This window comes from Parasteatoda tepidariorum, chromosome 6, assembly GCF_043381705.1.
Source record: "Parasteatoda tepidariorum isolate YZ-2023 chromosome 6, CAS_Ptep_4.0, whole genome shotgun sequence".
Lineage (NCBI taxonomy): Eukaryota > Metazoa > Arthropoda > Arachnida > Araneae > Theridiidae > Parasteatoda > Parasteatoda tepidariorum.
Window position 1 is genome coordinate 5,074,238 of NC_092209.1, and position 21,739 is coordinate 5,095,976.

At 29.7% G+C, this 21,739-nt stretch overlaps 1 protein-coding gene across 1 annotated transcript in view; it reads right to left on the minus strand.

Moving 5' to 3' along the window:
- The window catches only part of LOC107439216 (valine--tRNA ligase), a 43,977-nt gene that overhangs the window by 19,802 nt on the left and 2,436 nt on the right, over positions 1-21,739 (minus strand). The window contains exons 3-15 of the mRNA XM_016051733.3: positions 20,957-21,072; positions 19,126-19,226; positions 18,085-18,249; positions 15,858-15,939; positions 15,420-15,539; positions 15,163-15,271; positions 13,560-13,739; positions 10,902-11,026; positions 9,256-9,441; positions 6,222-6,298; positions 5,093-5,171; positions 1,856-1,955; positions 784-854 (exon numbers count right to left, since the gene is read on the minus strand). Coding sequence (XP_015907219.1) covers positions 784-854; positions 1,856-1,955; positions 5,093-5,171; positions 6,222-6,298; positions 9,256-9,441; positions 10,902-11,026; positions 13,560-13,739; positions 15,163-15,271; positions 15,420-15,539; positions 15,858-15,939; positions 18,085-18,249; positions 19,126-19,226; positions 20,957-21,072 — 1,511 coding nt within the window. The remainder of the gene's footprint in view (positions 1-783; positions 855-1,855; positions 1,956-5,092; positions 5,172-6,221; positions 6,299-9,255; positions 9,442-10,901; positions 11,027-13,559; positions 13,740-15,162; positions 15,272-15,419; positions 15,540-15,857; positions 15,940-18,084; positions 18,250-19,125; positions 19,227-20,956; positions 21,073-21,739) is intronic.

Sequence of the window (21,739 nt, forward strand, 5' to 3'; positions counted from 1 at the left end):
CAACTTGAGGAGGGTACTAGTTTTGTACTTTTCTAATCAATCATAATAATAAAATTCAGCACTCTATTTTTTCCGAACTGCAATAATTTATACAAGAAGCTATTTTTACGCAATAAAATAAAATTTTAACAAAAAGTAATTGCGATATATGCTAGGAATATTTATTTCACGCCTCATTATAGGCATATTAGTGTTACTTTTAGTTTGATTTTAATATTTCCTGAGTTTATTGCAGACAGATGCAACAAACATTAATTACTCCAAGTTATTATTTTTTTGCCAAAATAAACTCTTATTACGATTCCAAGTACACACTGACCAGTGGAAGCTATGAATATTAACATTAACAGAGTTGGATAAAAATGTTTAATATGTAAAGCACACATATTTTGAGCAATAAAATGAACAATGGTTAACAATAAAAAATGACTAAAATGAACAAAGATAAATAAAAAATGGATATTTCAGGCAATGGTAAACAATAAACTATAGTAAAAAATAAACAATAGATACAATGAACAATGGTATGTAATAAACAATAGATATAATAAATAATAATAAACTATTAATGATGATAAACTATAAACAATGAACAATGGTGAACAGAAAACAATGTAAAGCAATAAACAATGTGAAGCAATATAATGAATATAATGAAGAATGATAAATAATAATAAACAATGGTATACAATAAACAATGGATACAATGGTATACAATAAACAATAGATACAATAACAATAGATACAATAAATGATGATAAACAATAAACAATGCATACAAACCTGAGAAGGCCATCCTAGAGAAGTCAGTGGATACAGAGCAGAGGAAAACCATGTATCAAGAACATCATTATCTGAAAATAATATAACTCTCTTCAATATTGGAAATAACAAGAATTTCATAAACATCTGCCATAAAAAAAAAGCTTTATGTATTAAATTTTACGGACAATTGAAGAAAAGTAGACAAATAGAATTTTAACAACAAATAAAATAATAAGGAACAAGAGGTTAAAGTAGACAATTTTTAGAAATTTGCCAAAAATAATCGCGAATTATTGTTGCGAACACATAGTATTTTTTTAAAACATATAAATGTTTATCTTAATTTTAAATGACACAAAAGCTAATTAGGATATTTATTTTATAACAATGCTTTTCCCTATATTCAGTTTAAAAAAAACTGTTTTTACCCAGACCAGCTTCACGACATGGGCGAGGAACAAACCATAAAACTAATTAAAAAAATTCATTTAATTTACTCTTCCATATGTTATATATACTTATTTACTCTTACAATTAAAATTAAAATGGAACTAACTTTAAATTAACTAATTGTACATAAATGATTCTTAAGCAAATAATCCTAAATAAAATATATGTTAAATAACTTCCAACCAAAATAAATATTAATTTATAATAAACAACTGAAATACATTGCAATTAAGTAAAAAAAACTATTTCAAAAACAAGTTACCACACTAGAAACATATTTCTCAAATTTATTCAGTAGAAAAAAAATGCATTAATTAACAAGTTTGGTTATTATTATAGAAAATAATTTGAGAAATCAATATGCAATGCCAGACAAGAGGCATAAAAAATTACAAAAACTATTCATGTAATATTTATTACAAAGTTATTGATTGCAACTACATTTTGCCTATCTCAGTATCATATAATAGCGTTCAAACAGCATGTGGTAAATAGCTACAAAGGTAGAATTTAAGAAAATAAACGAATAAAATTTTCTATGGACCAGTGACAAAAAGTTACTGGTACAAATCTTTATAGCAAAATTACCCTGTATCATTATAAAAATTACAATAAAATAATAATATAAAAATAACTTTACCTTGAACAGCTTCAAGTGAAAGACTTTCTAAGTTGTATTTCTGGCTAGCTTTCTGAATAGCTTCATTTTTATCAGTCGCTGCCACCCAATACACTTTTTCCTAAGATTCACAAAATAAAATTCATGAGCTCAAAATCAATTCAGAAATTAAACTTATATACACTGAGTGGCCAAATTATTATGACCGCCCCTTCAGTACGCTGTTGGGTCACCTTTTGCGCGTATTACTGCCTTAATTCGTCTGGGCATGGATTCTATGAGATGTTGGTAGGTGGTAGAAGATATGCCAGACCATGCTCGCTGAACTGCACTTGCCAATTCCTGCAAATTTGATGGTACTGGATCCATCTGTCTGAGCACCCGTTCAATTTCATCCCACAAATTCTCAATTGGATTGAGATCTAGGGATTGTGCTGGCCAACGAAGCAAGTTAAATTCTCCGTCATGCTCTTCGAACCATCTGAGGACAATGCCAGCTTTATGACAAGGAGCGTTGTCCTGCTGGAAGCATCCATCCCCGCCAGAGTGCACCATTGACATAAACGGATGTACTTGATCTGCGATGATACTTAAATACCCTTGGGCACTTAGGCGTTGTGGTACAGGAATTAAAGGACCCATACAATACCAAGAGAACATTCCCCATACCACAACGTTGCCACCACCAGCTTGAAGTGTCGTGGCAATGCAGTTGGGGTCCATGCTTTAGTGCTGTTTTCTCCATATTCTCATCCTGCCACCTGCGCGATGCATTTGAAATCGTGATTCATCGGACCACATGACCCTCTTCCAGTCATCTACTGTCGAATGTTTGTGCTCATTTGCAAATTGGAGACGTCTGCGCTTATTTAAAGCAGGCAGTAGAGGCTTACGAACAGGTTGTCTACTTCCATACCCTTTACGGCGCAATGTGCGTCGAACAGTCCGTTCAGAGACGTTCACAGTTGCTCCTTGATTAACATCACTTGCGATTTGTTGCACTGATGCTCTCCTGTTGTGCTGCACACCCTTGCCGGCCTTCTCTCTGATCGAGAATTCAGTACCATGTGACGACCACAAGTCTGACGTTGAGACCCGGTTTTTTGCTTGATTGTCCATTCCTTGTACACATTAACAACTGCTACTCTGGAACACTTCACAAGTGCAGCCGTTTTGCTGATACTCGTTCCGACACATCTCGCAACCACAATCATTCCACGTTGAAATTCAGTTAAATCACTTTTCTTTCCCATGTCTGAGCAAGCAACACAGTATAACAGATGACTCACTTGTCCAGCATTCCCGTGTTATAGTGCTCTTGCCCTCCAGCGGCATCGCTGTGACGCAATAACTTATTTGCATAAAACTCTGAGGTGGTCATAATAATTTGGTCACTCAGTGTATATTCCAACTGTCACGCTCTAAAAAATTGTGAGATACATTTTAACTGTGCATTATTCAAATATAAAAGCTTATTGGGTTGATAGTAAGATGAAATGAAAAAACTAAGAATTTGTTTTCAAAACTTTTAGCCATCAGCATTTTTGAAACAAATGATGGTAATTCTTTTAATGGGCATTAAAAATAATACCATTTTTAAAAACTAAACATACTATCAGAAAAAATTCAAAATCCAAAGATACAGAGTGGCAACAAATATTTTGAAAATAAATTCCCTGATTTTATTCAGACTAATGTGAGGAAACTTTTCCTGATTTTTGTAACTTTTGTTACAAAATTTATCATTAATATTTTAGTTCTGTCTTATTTGTGTACTATGCACACAAAAAAGGGAACACATTGAATAGATTTTGATCTAAAAGAACGGATTTCACATACTAAGACTCAATTTTGAAGGTTTGAGGACCTAACCATTAAATATGCTAATTAATTTGTGCCAACAACATTTTCAGTTACAACTCAAAATGTAAGGAGTAGCTGAAATTTTTTATTTTATTTATAACTGTCGTTGCACAGCCGACCCAATTTTGGGTTTACAACTACTAATATACAATTCCGTAGTCTTGTAATTTTAAACCAAACCCAGAATACAAGAGAACTCCTGTAACAAGCATTGGTAGAAATTTGCCTTTGTGAAGGACTTTTTTGATGGAACCAACCAGCATTTGTGTTACATGAAGAGGAAAACCACGAAAATCTCCCTTGGTAAACCTGACGGAAAGGGGACTCTAACCCAAGATCCCGATACTACTGAGGATATTTTATGTCAAAATTGTGGTCAGGGTGAGCAGGGTGCAGAATTCGCATCAATCAGCCATCACTGGGACTAGAATCTGGTTAACCTTATTGGAAGGCGAATGCTCTATCCCCTGAGCATCCACCGGTCAGTAGTAGTAGCTGCGATTTGGAAAATATGGTCCCAATAGTTTGATCAGGAGAGCAGTCAAAAGCTTGGTTCCTTTAATGTTAATTTTACCTTTTGTGTATTTCGCCAGATCTTTTGAACTTTTTAAGGGGGTCAAAATATTTTGGCCCCCTTAAAAAGAAAAATTATAAAATACATTTATCCAGAGATTGTTTGTTGTTCCACTGTTTGTCTATTCATACAAAAAATAATTTTTACAATTCAATTTTTTAATTAGTCTATTTAGCAGTAGTAGAAAAAATTTTGAGTTGCAAGATACATACATTTGCATCGTTTAAAGAATATATTTTTAAATGGTTAAATACAAAATTTTAATCCAATCAATTGAATAATTTCTAGGTCACTCACTTCTGAAAAAGTTGTACAGTAAAAAATTTGATTTTTTGAAAACTATTCAAGCAATTTTTCTTCCTTTTGCTTTTTTGCACACTATACATAGAATAAATTTCAAAACACTTTCATCCATTAAATTTAAAATTAAAATTTTTTTAAAATAAAAATTATTAAAAAAATAAAGTAAACAGACGTATTGTGAGAAAAATTTTTCCTAATTTCCATTTTCTGTAGTAACCTCGAATAGGCACTTGATATGGGCCTCAGAAACAGTTTTGTGAATTAAAAACTTTTTAAAGGCTTTAATGACAACCCAGAAAAATATTTAATTTTTCAAAATTAAGATGCACAATTATAAAATTATCACAGTTAATCTTGATAACTGGAAGAAAAAGCATGTCATTTTGAAATTATTTTTAATTGAAATAATAATATTAATTTAAACAATTATTGACAGTTATGATTCAGTCAAATATGACAATTAAAACTTTCACAGCAACAGATGTTTTTTTAAAAAATAGTTTTAAAAACAATATTACTTCAGGATTGCTTTTTGGAGATACTTTATACGCAGGGATTTGATGACCCCACCAGAGTTGTCTAGATATACACCAGTCTCTAAAAAGGAACATAAATATATTAATTTTACAGTTCAAGGGTGATGAGCAATATAACAACAAGCCAAATTTTCAAATTGCTATGGACATTTTAGGTTAAAAAAACACCATGTGGTGCTTTGCATTGTGCTCTTATCATGTAAACTTGCAAAATACCTAACTGAAAATAGAATATTAAGAACTGTCTGATGAAAGATTTCCCCTTTGTATTAAATGTGGATTATATCTTTATATTGCCCTGACCCTCAAATTTAAATAAAAAATTGTAACAATAAAAATTATTGTTATTATTTTAGTTGTGAAGTTTATTTATGCTAGAAAAATGCAGGTAAATGTTTTATATTTATCAATCAAAGCTTTATCAGAGTCATGGTGGCTCAGGGGACAGAGCCTTCGAATGAAGTGAACCAGGTTCAAATCCCAGAGATGACTGATCAATACAAATTCTGCACCCAGCTCGCGCCAACCACAGTGCGGATGCAAAATATCATCAGTTCTATGCAGATCATGGGTTAGAGTCCCCTTGCTCTTGGGCTAACCATGGGAAGTCTTTGTGGATTTAATCTCCATAAAAATCAAATACGGGCTAGTCTCATCAAAAATTCTTCAACAAAGGCAGGTTTGTCCCAATACTTGATCTAAGAGTTCTCTTCTCTTCTGGATGGGTTCAAATTTACATGGTTACTGAGTTGAACATTAGTAGTTGTAAACCCAAAATTGGATTGACTGTTCAGCAATGGTTATAAAAAAAGCTTTATCAAGTTATAGTTTAAATTGCATAGTTCATTCATTTTAAAGAAATGGAAGCATGTAATTTTGTGTTCTAATACAGTTATTCAATTAAATTTATATATAATCATTTAAATAAAATCAAATATGCTTTTTTTTATGATAAACATATTCTCCACACAATTTTATAAAAAAATTTTGTTATTATTTAACTAAATTTACATTTTCTTCAGCATTTTTTTAGCATGATTTAAACATGTTAATTATTTTTTTGACTCATACTTATGTTTCCTACAATAGAACAAAATGTTTCATAACTTACTTAAGATTTTTAAACCATTCATTCCAAACTTTCTCTTGATGTTCAGGAACAAAATTTAACTTTCCATCCTTAACAAACTAAAAAAAAATAAACATAAGAACGTTGAATGGGAAATAAATGTTTAAGTAAGAACAAAGAGTATATTTCAAAGAGTTGTATAAAAATTTAATTAACTTGTAAATGTCAATATCAAAATTTATTTTTCATTTATTAAATATTTTAACTGCTTCTCAGTAACCAAATTTCACAATGATTGGCAATGTAAGAGTGTTAACAAAAAGTTAAAAATCGATGAAAAACTTATCTAATGACAACAGATTTGATAGCATAGTTGAAGTGAAAGTAACAATTATTCTAGGAAGTAAAATAAAACAGCTGTCGAAACTAAAACACAATTAACTAAACTATTATAATTGTTACTTTTTTGGTAATTTGAAGTGTAAAGCGCTACTTATTTATCTTTTAAAAAAAAATAGTGTAGTGCAATACAAAAATAAGCACTAATTTAAAGCTGGAAAAATTTTTTAAGGTTTGTTTAGTAAAGAAACAAGTTATAACATAATAATTTTTTTAAAATCTGATTGGTGCATATCTCATGCAAGTCGGTCATTGGACGTAAATGTTTCCATTACTGAGCATTTCACATTTAATCTAGCCATAATGAACACTTACAAAAAAATAAGGTGTGTTTGAGGTTATTATGAGGTTGACAGATGTAAAAAAATACACTTGAGGTAGAAAATAGGGACACATTTTGCATTAAAAATAACCTCATTAATAAACCTCCATTTCAACCTCATTTACACCACATAAAACCATCCTCACATATAACTCAGCAATACTTTTAGTTGAGATTGGGTGAAATTATTCACACCTCAAGCATACCTATTCTCTTGAAGTGTAGAAAAAAATAGCCTGTACAGCTCAAAAATAACCTCTCCAAGCTGGTTGCTCTAAAATAGATTACCATCAACCTCAAGTGTGAAGAAAACAACTTCTACACTTTGATTATACATCTTGGGAGGTTGATCTTTTATGTTGATTTTGAAGTCAACTTCAAATAAATCTCAAAGTAGCCTTGACACCTCAAAACAACCTCAAAAACACCTAAAATTTTTGTAAGGGAATCTTTCAAGGTCAGGGTTAAAGGAAATGGAGGAGGCCGAGGAAGAAATGGGTAGATGAGGTTGCAAGAGACCTCAAGACCTTGAAAATAAGGTTCCATTGAGCAAGACATTCGGCTATGAAATAGAATTCTTGCGGCCATAGCCCAACACATTCTGTAGTACAGGGAGTACATAATTATCAAGGTTAACTAAAAATAATAGTTAATAGATAAGGTTGTGCTCTTCCCATGATAATTCTTGCAACTAACCGACAGCCTGTATTATGACATCGCAATTGGAATTTTCTCTATTCGCTGTAACATTCTAGGCAGTCATTATAATATTTAAATTATTTAAATACAACTTCCACTAATGATTTTTACTACGGCTACTCTTTATATATATAATATTCAGGCAGTATCTGAATTAAATATTTATATAATGACTAAATAATAGATTTTAAATGTGTTTATTTATTTCATTAACAAATTTCATTTTCATTAAACTCTTAAAAATAGAAATTTAGAATATTTAAGAATGCATATTCAATTGTAAAACTATTTAAATGAAATTTCATATTTTGACTAATAAAAATGGCATGTATTATGTTGTGATAAATATATGAACAGATCCCAATAACGTACTTTAAAAATGATTTTTCAGTTCAGAGATAGAAAAGAAAATTGGATGTTTCAAAAAGAATTAAAACAAACTTTAAAACGATTCAAAGATTTGCACATAACCTTTGATACAAATTGTAAGATAACAGGAAATTATTCAAATGTTTTTTTTTTCTTTCATGAATGAAGTTTGACAATTAGACCTAAAGTTACAAAAAATAAACATTAGAAGTAGAAATAATTTTTGTGTTAAAATTATTATATAAAAATAGCAATGCTAAATTAACCTTATCCAATTAAAAAAATACAACTGTGTGATTTTCATTTATCATTCACTGAGGGATATTTACGCAGAATTGGAATTAAAAAATCAAACTAAAATTTAATATAAGTAATAAGCTGCACATATTTTTGTGCATAATGAATATTAGTTTTTCTGTTCATGTTATCGCAACTTTTTTTTTCTCTTTGAAAGTTAAAAAATTAATTGACATTTTAAAAATTATCTTAAACTTGTTTGTTCCTGATTTTTTTTCCCTGTACCACTTGGTTCTATTTGATTCGTTTACATTATTTGAAACATAACTTTTGACTTGGAATAACATCTAGCTTCAATTGCTTTTCAGGACGCGAATGGGTAACCTAAAAATTCCCCTCAAAGTCTCTCACAAAATCTTTTTTACTAAAATGCTCGGAGCATAATTTTTTTTAAAAAACGTTGTTGAACAGCTGACCCAATGTTTTGGGTTTTACGACTACAAATCAACTCCATAGCCTTATAATTTTGAACCCAATCCACAAGACAAGGGAAATTCTGGATCAAGTAGTGGGAGAAATTTGCCTTCGTGTAGGACTTTTTGATGGAACTAGCCTGCATTTGCGCAACATGGAGAGGAAAACCACAAAAGCCTCCCACGGTTAACCTGACAGCCGCCTACCACTGAGGATATTTTACTCCAGCACTGTGGTTCGTGTGCACCTGGTGCAGGGTTCGTATCGACCAGCCATTGCTGGGATTCAAACCCGATTTATCTCATTGGGAGGCAAGAACTCTATCCCCTGAGCCACAACGTCTCAGAAAACTACATTTATAATAAATTAATTGTAGTTGAAATTCACTACAAACAAATGTACTTTTTCTAACCTTTAACCTAATTTCGATTAGTAGTCATAATCCTAAATTACAAGAGCACGCCAATACTTAGATACTGGTGCAAATTAAACAACAAAACCAGTTTATATTAAAATACTTGAAGGATTGATGAATTTGGATAAACAAAATGTTTTTTAGAAGAAACACATACAAACCTCAAGAGCTTTCCTTCCCATTTCGGAGCAGTCCAGATACCACTGCTCTTTCAGCCTTGGCTCTACAATATCTCCAGTTCTACTACAAAATGGTATCATAGTAGTGTGAGCTTTTGCTTCTTGGTACAAACCTTTAGCCAAAAGACTTTTACGAAGCAGTTCTCGTACTACCAAACGATGTTTACCCTAAATAAAAATGAGTTATTTATTCAACAAAAATTTACATATCAGTAAAACATATAATTTTAAAAATGTTTTGAAATTCACAATTACTTCGTAAGGCATATTTTTATTTTTTGCATATATTTTATGAAGTTTTACTCTACATGTAAGAAGACAGAAGTCCTTTTATAATAAAATTTGCATGTTTTAGAGAACAAAAATATCGACTACACTAATTTGGTACTTGCACTTCAAGAAGAAAAAGACCTCTCATACCCACACAAGGGACCGATGATGTCAGCGCCAGCTAATCTTTATCAGCAAAATGGCATATCAAAGTTGGGCTAAGTTTATCTGCATGAGTTAGAATGCTAATGAACGATGAGTTAATTAAATACAGAGGTGTATGGCAATATCGAATTAGTTGAAATATAATTTTTCTTATATAATATAATTTATTATATAAGAAATATAATATAATTTACTTTTTGTACTTAACTTAGATTTATTATTTATGTATTTTATTGTAACCGTGATATATTTTTGTTTTGTGTACCTGGCAACTTTGATGCTTTATTAGTTTGTTTATGTTCCACATGACTTCATGACTATCTTTGTGTTAAATCTCTGTGTAAATATAGAGTGAAAAAATTGAAATCTTTGAGAAAGAATCTTTGTGAAAGAATTCAGAATGTGTCACTTAAGAGAATGGATACTTGACGGGCTTGGCTTACTCGAAATAGAATGGAAAGAACATTTGCTAGCGTAAACAAATGCCACATTTCAACAACAACCAGGATCGAGATACCCGCACTACGTCATTTGCAGGTATGTCATTGTCCATTTCAGAAGAAGCTTACTTCCCACCTTTGTGATCAAACAAAATACACCAGTGAGAAAGGCAAAACCCATACTTATTAGCCCTGCTATTATGATGATAGGAATACCAACTCCTACTTCAGTTTTGTGATACCATCTATGATGAGCGCCTAACCAGTGTCGGAAATCATACACAAAAAATTATTTCCAACTGTAGACGATACAGGAAATGTAGCACAAAGGACCCACTACATGTGTAATGCATCCCTGTGCAGTGCATTCACGGCAAATAATCACCATTAAATTCAATTTTCAAAATGATCGTAAATGATTGTGTAAGAATTATGCTCCCCAATATAACATAATAAAAGTTTCCTTATGCTATGTATGTTGGCAATGTCCTGTTATCTTTCCTTATGTTATGTTGGCAACATAAGTTTCCTGAAACGCTATTGTTTAATTTTATTGCCTAATTAAACATAAAGAACTGGAAGAAATTCGAAACAGAAACCAATAGCAAACGAAAAAGTTAATTAGAATAAATGAAGAAAACTCCTTGAACAATTAACATAGTTGTTTAGCACAAAAAAATCTGATAATTAGATCAGAAGTTAACTGGGGTAATTATCATTATTATTATTTTACTGATAGAACACAAACTTTACCTTAAAATTTTCGATGTCTGCACTAACAGTACCATTGTCTTCAAAAACATCTGTAAATTTTAATTTGTGCTTAAGGCCTAAATCAAAGTCTTGAAAATCATGAGCTGGCGTTACTTTCATCACACCTAAACAAAAAATAGTCATCAGTTTTAAATCATCATTACAAAATTTCTTTTATTCATGTTACATTCATACACTTAGTGAAATAAAATAAAAATCAGTCTAAGAATATACAGAAGCATTTAGAAACTGACAAGATTTAAATCACTTGATTGTTTTTAAAAAAATAATTGATTTGACTTTATTGGTTTTTTTAATTGATTTAAATAAATCATAAAGTCAAAAAGATTTTTATACAGTGTTAATTATAAATATATTCTTTAGACTGCGATTTTTTTTAAAATCTGATTTCATTGAAAATAAGAGATTTTATCCAAAAAAATAATGAAAGGAAAATGCATATAAATTATTATGTTTGAAAATTGACTAATAAAAGATAGAAAGGCTAAAAGTAGATAAGATTGGCATGAAACTTATAAATTAGAATTTTCCATTAACTATCTGTAACTAATTTGCTAATAAGAAACATCTTATTTATGTAACAACTATAACCATTTATTTTATTTTCAATTACGAAAGACTTCTTTTAAAACTTAGTAAATATGTAGTTAGAGTATATCAATAATAAAGAAAAGCTTGTTCTATTTAGAGAAGCTTAAATTAATTTCAATAATTGAATAATAATTTTCAATAATTGAATAATAGTTGTACAAATTTTAGTTAGAAATATTACTATTTTAGCTTTATAGTATTGTTTTTAAATAATAATAAGTACTGTTAATACATTTTATCAGATGATTTGGCTGGCAAATGTAATAAAGTAAAATAAAAATAAAATGTAATTGATATCAACGAAAATTCGATTTGAATCATGTGAATCCGATTTTATTATATATATTTTTAAAAAAGTCATGACTTTTGCGAACCCTGGAAAACATTTTTTTTAAATTGATATCCTCCATATTTAAAGATTTAGCAATGTAAATTAATATTCTATATAAAGTAATTATATTAATTTTCTATGCAATGTAAATTAATGCTCGTTGAGCTGATACATTGAGTTGAAATTTTTTCAGGAAGTTGATTGAAAAATAACTGAGTAATATCAACATAATTATAATGAATATTAGTTAATAAAATATTAATAATTGTAATGAGAAGTTTAAAAATTCGTTTTATAGCAGAGTGTCCATAATAGCACATAATAAGTAATTATGATAAAATTACTGAATTTTAATTAAAAGTTGTGACTTTTTCATTAAATTCATAAAATATGCAGTGAATATTTATGTAACAACAGCATATCCAATAACGGAGAGGGATTGCTGGGACAACTGAACTTTTAATGTGACCATTTTGAAGGAATGTAACTGAATTTTATCAATGAAACTCAAGTTTTATTCCTCAAAATGAACATGATCAAACGCTTGTTGGCACTAACATTAGACTTCAAATAATTACATAGAAAGAAGTCTTACAATATTAAAATGCATAATTCTAGACAACCAATTTTATTCACGGAAGGGGAAAACAAACTGCCAGGAAATGACTCAGAAAAAGTATTTTCTTTTCCTTAGTTATTCTTTTTTTAATAACGAATTATTAGCTGACGCTATGTTTTGTTTTCTCTGAAAATACCTTACGGCAAAAATTGCACAAAACTTAAAACTTGTGAAAAATACTTAGGGCGCCTTATATTTATTGTATGTAATGGTCAATCTAATTAAAAAAAAATTTCAAAAATAAATATTATTACTTATGCAAGCATCCTGGGCTTTCCGCCAACCCCCTTACATTTCCTTCTAATCTTACTTCTTTTCTTATCTCGTTTCAGATTGCTCCTCTACCCTACTTGTAAAACCAGTGTTTGTTCTACACAATCTCTGAGAATCGATGTTCACCGCCAATTTATCCCATCATGTGGATATTCACAGTAATGAGGTAGCAAAAAGATTGGAAAAACAGTCACTTGTTCCTTACTTACTTATAGGAAACTCTGCTCCATTGAAGGATCCAAGCTCCATCTATTGTAGCATATACCACATACATACCGCTGGTATCATAGGACATCTACTGGTACCCTGCTGGACATAAAATGAAGAACCCAGACTACTTTGGCCAAATTTGCAAGTGGCCATCTCAAGTGCCTTACTTTTGAAGGAGGCAGAAAGATCTTCCCTACTTGCAAAAAATGCTGCATTCAACAAGCATCGCCGGTACATATTCTGGTTTGCCTTGAACTTTCTAAGGTGGATCTTACATCAGATCCCCTTTTTGTTGCGGATTTTCTTGCCTTCAATGGTGTCCTGGAACTTATCTAATATATGTCAGATTATGAGGATCAGCAACAACAACTTGTTAACCACTTTGCATATGCTTGCTTAGCTACTTTTCGATTGTTACTTTGTGCTTAGACACTTTTCAGTGCCGCTTGGTCATAGAACATAATCTATGGTATGTCCATTTTTGTATTTTTACTTGTGCTTTGTTCTTACTCTGTAGTACAAAGTATAGCCTATCTTTATTTAGATAGTACTAATTTGTTTTAAATAAAATGAACCTTGTAAAGGTATAGAACAAGAGATTTTTGTTACTTACCAGTGCCAAATTCCTTATTAATACTTTCATCCGCTATAATTGGTAAATTCTCCTCAGTGTAGGGATGTCTTATAAATTTTCCAATTAAATGAGAATATCTTTTATCATCAGGATTTACAGCAATAGCGGAGTCCCCTAGCATTGTTTCTAATCTTGTGGTTGCAATCAGTATTTTTTCATCTTTGAAAAAAAAAAATTTAAAGAAAAATCAATTATTCAGTTATTAATTACTCAGTTATTAATAATTAACTAACTTCTAACTAGGTTATTTATGAATAAAAAATACTTCAAATTTTAAATATGCAGTAAAACCTTGATTATTCTAATTAATTAAAATAATTGATAAAGATAACACACTTAAAGAAGACATTTAAGACTGAAGTACACAATCAACAAGCACATAAAGATTGGTTTCATAAAAGTCATTAGATTTCCTAATAAAATAAGCCAAGAAAAACTGTTTTTTATTGAGAATCACCAGCTTAAAGATTAAAAGAAAGCAGGAACTAATACACTGAGAATTCGGGCCTTAAAAAAATTTACAAAAGAAATAAATAAATAAAAAAAAAATTAAAAAAACTTTGCTGTTTTGTTTTAACTATCAGAATTTTAAATTATTTATTATTGAAATTTGAGTTTTCAATAATTTATTAGTTATTTCATTAGCAAGGCACTGTGGATTTCTTTGTATCTTTTTAGGAATTCTTTTAATGCGCATTTTTGTATGAACTAATCATGGGCGACCATACCTGGGTCAATCTTTACAGCTATTAGTATCCAAAAATCGATTTATAGTTATATACATAAATATTCTAGTACACCCAAGAGATTCTACCTGCAGAAAATCTGCGATCGAAAAGCTGTTTAGTTATCAACCTTTTCGATTCCGTTTTTTAATTTATTTTAAATGTTTCGCTTCATGCAAAAATCGTGTGCACTTATAGAAAATGCTAACCATAAGAAAAGTGAGAAATTGTTTTACCAAATGATTAAAATTAATTCCTATTTTTTGGAGTGTTACAGTATTTAGTAGCCACCCTGTAGTTTCCAATACTTGAGAGGGTGTTAAACTAGAGAAGAAACTTTTCATAACGAGTTCAATTTCATTTCATAAGAATTTTAAAACTTATAATTTTGAGAAAAGTACTGTAAGTTCAGGTAAACTTAGAGTAAACCATGAAGTTTCAAATGATGAAAAAATGTTTTAAAAATATAGTGTGCATAATAAATTGCAAACAAATTATGGCAGAATTACTTTACTCAATATTCCTTAGTAATAATGGTATAGTTTGTTTATATTTCGATACTTTGAAGAAGAAAAAATTCAGCATTTGAAACTTTGAGGTTTAGTTCAGGTTTGACAAAACTCACTTTTTTCTTCATTTTAAATTACTAATGTAGATAAAAAATAATTTGTCATGAAGTATTTCTCCCGCTGTATAGCCTCACTCAAAGAGAAATGTTTAGAGGAATTTTACGACTTTACCACACAACAACTATAACTGCTGAAATAATCTTATTTAACTAAGATTTTAGTTTTAAACTGAAATGTTAAAACAAAACAAAAAATTCGTCATCAGAACAAAAATCAAAATTTAATTACCTGAATCCAACACAGGATAATAAAAATAATCCATTAATCCTAAGTGAATTGGATCTTTCAAACTAGGAATTCTAATTCTGGTTTTTCCTAAAACTTCAATATGATCTACCTGTTAAAATAAAAAAATATATAATGCTAGCATTCATTACTTATACTACTTTTAAACGGATATATGAAATAAAAAAGAAACTAAAAAAAAAAAAAAAAAANAAAAAAAAAAAAAAAAAAAAAAAAAAAAAAAAAAAAAAAAAACTCACTTCAATATCAGATATCACAGATTTCAGTTCACAAGACCAATTAACTAATTTTTCTTTCCTATAAATCAAATTTTCTTCAAATAATTGTATAAACACTTTATTGACAGCTCTTGAGGAATTCTAAAAATAAAGATTAAAGATGAGTTAAATATTAACAAAAAAAAGTGAAAGGCTTGGGGTAACATAGTGATAAACCACGCTTTTTTAATGTGAAGGTATTGTTTCCCGATAGGTACTTAAAAAATTCAGGATTATCCTTTAGATAAGAGCACAATACACAGAAACGTTCAATTGTTTACATGATGATTGTGGTGTTTACAACAAAAAAAACTGCATTTTGAAACTTGAAAGTGTGGCTTATTGATTATAATGCCCCAAGTCTATACATATGATAAAGATTTAGAACACAATAAATAAACAAATAAAATGAAGCCTTACTTCATCCATTGTAAAAAGGCATTTACGAAAGTCCAACGATGCTCCCAATAATTTTAACTGAGTTTCAATGTTTTTTTGGGTGCTGAAAAAAAAAACAATTCTTATAATACAAAACTTAAAATACCTTGAAGTATAAAACAAGAAGCAAATTGTTAACAAAAAAGAAAATTATGAAAAAAAATGAAAAATATTATAATGGCAGTCAAAGTTGATCGTTAGGGGGTACCAGTCCCAGAAGTCATAAAAACAAAAAACCTTTTCTATCGAGAAAAAACGACAAATGTCTAAAATTTGCTCTCTCTGTACCCCAAAGGTTTTGCAAAAAGTCCAGGAAAAGAGAATACAAAATACAAAAACAAAAGTAAAATACATAAACTAATTGCAAAAGGATTGATTTTTGATTCCTCTTATAATTAAAATATAAAATGTAGCAATAATTTGGAAGTAAAAATCATTTAAACAGAATAATAAATAAAGAAAAAAATTTTTTTTCAATTTCAATAAATAGAAGCAATAGATACACTTAACAGCAATTTGGTATAACTCTTCCAGAACAAAATTAACTATGAATTTTCATTAGGAATAAATTTTTTATTTACTCTTGTTTATATATTTAATTTTATTTATTTATTATCATTAATTTATATATTTTTCTAATGTTGTATTTTATATTATATTTGCAGTTTCAACAGACGGACAATTAATCACATCTTGTCATATTTTTAATACAACTCAAATACTAGAGATAATTTCAATATTCCTTTTCAATAGATACCGTTTTTCTGGGGTGCAAAGATTATATGATAATTGATGAGCTTAATGGAAGGTTTTAAGTAACTTTTTTGGAACAAATTGTAATTTCTCTCAAGGGAAGATAATATTCTAGTCTTGTTAAATTATGTAACATTAATACATACTCCTCTGGCATTTTATGCACTGTCATTGATCATTTCTTGACAATCAAATATTTACTGTGATATACACATGACACATTTTTGCCATTCAGCCCTTTGTGCTTGATTGTGAAATGACTTTTCATTATGTGGGACGCTTTGCATTAATTTGTTTTGCCTTAATTTCTCAAACTTTAATAAATGAGCTGCAGTGATTTGGAGGATACAACGCTCACCTCCCATGAAGAAACACAAGTTCAAATCCCAGAGAAAGCTGATCTATTCAAGTTCTGTTCCCAACTCACACTAACCACAGGGCTGACATAACAATATCCTCCTTGGTGGACATATAATGGTTTGGAATCCCTTTGCTGTCCGTGGGAGGTTTTCCTGGTTTTCTCCTCCATGTAATACAAATGCAGATTAGTTCTATATAAAGTTCTCTGATAAGGCTTGTTTGTCTCATTGCTTGACAAATGACTTTCCTTGTCTTCAGAATTGGATTCAAAATTACAAGGTTAAGTAGTTGAGCATTGATAGCTGCAAACCAAAAAATGAATCCATTGTTCAACAGTGATTGTAAAATAAAACTAAAAACTTTAGTGGATGAAGGTATTTATTGATAACAATCTTTGAGTGTTTTTATAGTAGAAGAAGGTTTCAAGTGCATCAGATGTAAACCTCTCCTTTGGCAGCAAATTAAAATGCAAAGAGTGTGAACTCTATAAAGTGAACGGTTAAAATGAGTGTTTGCGGATTTTTTTCAGTTGGAAGTTGAAGGAAATAAAAGGCAAGGCATACTCTGTATTTCCTATTGTCAACACAGATATTTTTAAGCTGATTTACTCAAACTCACAAAAATTTCCCTTAAAACCTTCAGCCCTAAATTAAATTCAAAAAAGATTTCACCTTCTGTAACTGTTAAAACATGGGGCCAGGATAGCCTGGTTGGAAAAGCGCTGGACTCTCGTTCATGAGAACGGGAGTTCGAATCCAGCCTGGCAAAAACTCCCCGCGTAGTGAATGGTGGCTGGTGCACGTTAAATCTGTCTGGTTACAAAGTCCTCCATGTTCCCATAATAAATTATACGCCTGGGGGTACTGAATTGGAAATTGTTCGTTCGCTGGCTCAAGTCAAACTCACAATCTGTGGATGAATACATGGATCCACCATAAAAACGGGTGTGGTGCATGGGCGCGGAAGAAATTGAATTCTCGACCATAGTTGGGGCCACTGGAAAACAAGAACAATCGCTCCCCCAACAACAACAACTGTTAAAATATTAATATTATGGCACTAACACCTAAGAAACAATATTTAAAATATTTCTCACACATTCTTCCAAGAGTTGATCTCTTCAATAAAGGCTTTCCTGCCGATTTCTTGCCTTGATAATTTTCTTTCAAGCAGAAGTTTCTTTTCTACTACTGTTTGAGTTGCAATTCCTCCATGGTCATATCCCGGAACCCAGAGAACTGATTCTCCTCTCATTCTGTGCCTAAAATAAAGTATGCTGTCATCAGCTACGATACACTTATATAAAAGCGAAAAAAAAGTTTAACAGAAAATTCGACTGCAGAATACTAGAAAAAAAATTAAATTAGCAAAACTTAAAAAAAAAAAAAAAAGAAAAAAGAATTTCGAAATTATCATCATATTTGGCATGGATAATTATGGCCAAAGGCCTTTCGCTAAAGATTCCTCCAGAACAATCGATTTTTTGACCTGGAGGTCAGAATTAATAATTTTGAAAACAAGAAAACCATTAGATAATTTTTAAAAAAAAGAAAAACATTTATATGTTATGAAATTTAAGAAAATACATAAAAAGCATATTTTCTGGGAGTCTTAAATTGTGATTTGGGAGACTGTAACTATCTGAGCAGTAATGTGTAAAAAATTTTAAAAAAGAAAGTAGCATAATCAGTAAAATTCAATATCATATCATGTTATCATAATCAATAAAGCTTTGATGTTTTGCCCAAGACAACACAAGTTTCACGCCTGCCAGTGGTTTTTGCATAGTGTTCCCAGTTGCTATCAAACATAATTATCAACATAAAGCGTCTCATGGGATAGACAAATCATATCCTGCAGAAGTAAAACTAATAAGCAAGACTATTTTAAATACTCTTCAGCTGTACCAGCTACAAAAAAAAAATTTATTATATACAAGAATCATCAACAATTTACTTAGCTTTTACCCAATAGAAAATACTTGAGCATATTACAGATTATTTTTAGCTGTATAACTTAAGAAGTAATGCAGTAAAAATATTTATACACATTCATTCCAAATTAATTATACAAATTTATATATTTTAACTTATAATAATTGAAGAGATGCAATAAATAAATTTGGCAGTCAATTTACCAACGAGCAATGCAGTCTTGGATGGTAACAGTCAAAGTGTGACCAATATGTAAGTTCCCAGTTACGTTTGGTGGAGGCAAAACGATAGTGTAGTCTTTCCTCTAAAATAGTAAAACATAATTTCAATTACCCAAAAAAATAATAATAATTGAGTTATATTAATTGAATTCCTCAAAAACAATCAACTATGTTCTATCTTCATTCATTAAATTTCTTTTATCAGCATAGTTTATCAATACACATATGGTCTAGAGGTGAACTCGAGCTCACTTTTAGAGGCCAAGAAACTTTCAATCCTAGCCCAAGAGGGATAATATTTTCCTTTGTGATTGATTGTTTGGCCACAAGTAAGAAAATACTATTTAAAAGTTAAACCTTGTTTTGGAATAGCTTACTCTAACCTTTGACAGTGTAAGACTATTATATATATTTGTTTGTGCAACGTAATTTTTTTCGTCCAGTTTGTTTGTTTAAATAAGATTAGATTCAGTGAGTTGGCTGCAGATTGGTGACAAGTTATTTATTTGTAAATCACTTTTATTTTCGTTTGAAACTTTGTGTTATAAGTTACTTAAGCATTATATCTCTGGATATAACCAGTTTGATATAACTTGTTAAAACAGACTAAAAAATAATATTTTCCACTCAAAAAATTTTAAAAAAAATCATTTAATTTACATCAATGATTTTATAAAAATTAAGTGATTTAAATCATGTCAATCCTGGTGTATAATAATCATTTTTTCCTAATTTTGTATATTAATAGATATTAAAATTTTAAATAGTTTTTTTTTAATTTTAAATAACATTAATAAAAAATATTAAACTACTTTTTAAAGCTTCAAACTAAAAAACTAATAAAAAATTAATACCACTCATGTTTAATCTATAAATAAATAAACACCATTTATCTAAATACTTTAATAAAATAACTATTGGGTATAAAATAATGAACTTGCTATTGCACATAACTCAAAGACACTGAGTTGTCATAAGACTGGAATTCAACCCTCAGTGGTCAAAGGTGAAGCCTGTCCAGCTTCAAATTAATGGATCAACGTGTACCGACTTGTCTAAGTAAAGACTACTTGTGCACAATGCTGACCACATTGCCTCAATAATTACTATGGTTACGAGATTGTGGAACTTAAACCATCACAATGGGTTAATGCAAAAATACTTTACTTTTTTACACTTTACGTGTAACTTAATCAAAACAGTTGAATAAAATGACATTCTACACAATTTATCACTTTAATCTCATATTAACCATCTCATCGGCTTATTTCATGAAATTTTTTTTTATATATTATGACATTTGACTATTATTCATTACAACAAGCACAGCTATATGAAGCACAATTTGTTAAAACATTAAAATTAAAGAAATAATGCGCTGCAATTGTATTAAATAATAACTAATTATTATAAACTTAATAAATTAGCATATTAATAAAATGTTTTTCACATTAGACATTAATTCATAACAGACATTAGACATTAATATATCACATAAGCAATGACTTATAGTGAATTTCAACAAAGTAAAATATAAATAATAAAAAAATGGCTTACTGTTCAGCTACAGAAGGTTTCTAGATACATTATCAATAACTTTTAAAAAAAAAACAGTAATAATAATAATAAAATTGATAAGAAAAACGCTGTCATAAATGTAAATATGAAAAGACAGAAGTTCTAAAATGAATTAATTCATCTTTGTCAAACTAGTCCCCCAGCTATGTAAAAAGAATAAAAACAACAAAAATATAAGAATTTAAATAATTTTTTCCTCTACTTAAAATAGATGAAAAATAGTATTTATATTTACCTTTGTTGCAGCACATTCAGACTCAGGGATAAATAATTGGTTTTGTTCCCACCATTCATACCAATTTTGTTCAACTTCTTTTGGATCATAAGCAGGTGGATAAGAACTTGTGAAATCTAAATAAAAATTATAAAGTTTTTATGCCTAAAACATAAACATTATATATATTCCAATCATGAACTTTCCCTATACTATGAATATAATATTTATGTCTTTCTTAAGAGTGTCAAACCAAATTACTAGTACATATATGTATATATTTTTACATACTGACGCAATTATTTTCATATATATGACTGATATTATGAGGAAATCATAAGAATAAATGAAAAATTTTAAAAGAAAAAGTTTTAGAATAACAAACTGGCTCAAGTAAACATGAATAAATATTTCTTAATCATCCCTTTACATTTAATGTAAGCTAATTTCTCACACAAAACCATTTTGAATATAGGTGTAAATTAAGTTTTCCAGCTAAATTTGTCTCCTTAAAGTAGAGAAGTAGTTACTACAATTCCAAAGTTGTTAGTAGTCACTACATTTAAATAAAAAAGTAATTGCAGTTAACTACATTTGCAACAAAGTAGTTCTGGTAAACTACAAAAATAATGTAGTTTTTCTGATCACTGAATTGATCACAGTGAATTGTCTCACCTGCATACGTGATTCATTAAGTTTAGTCCTAGACTTTGTTATTCTAGTAACACAACTTAATGTTCAAGTCTACAATATAATTAATTATGGTATAACCTTGATTAATCAAGGTTTCTCTTAACTATGCCG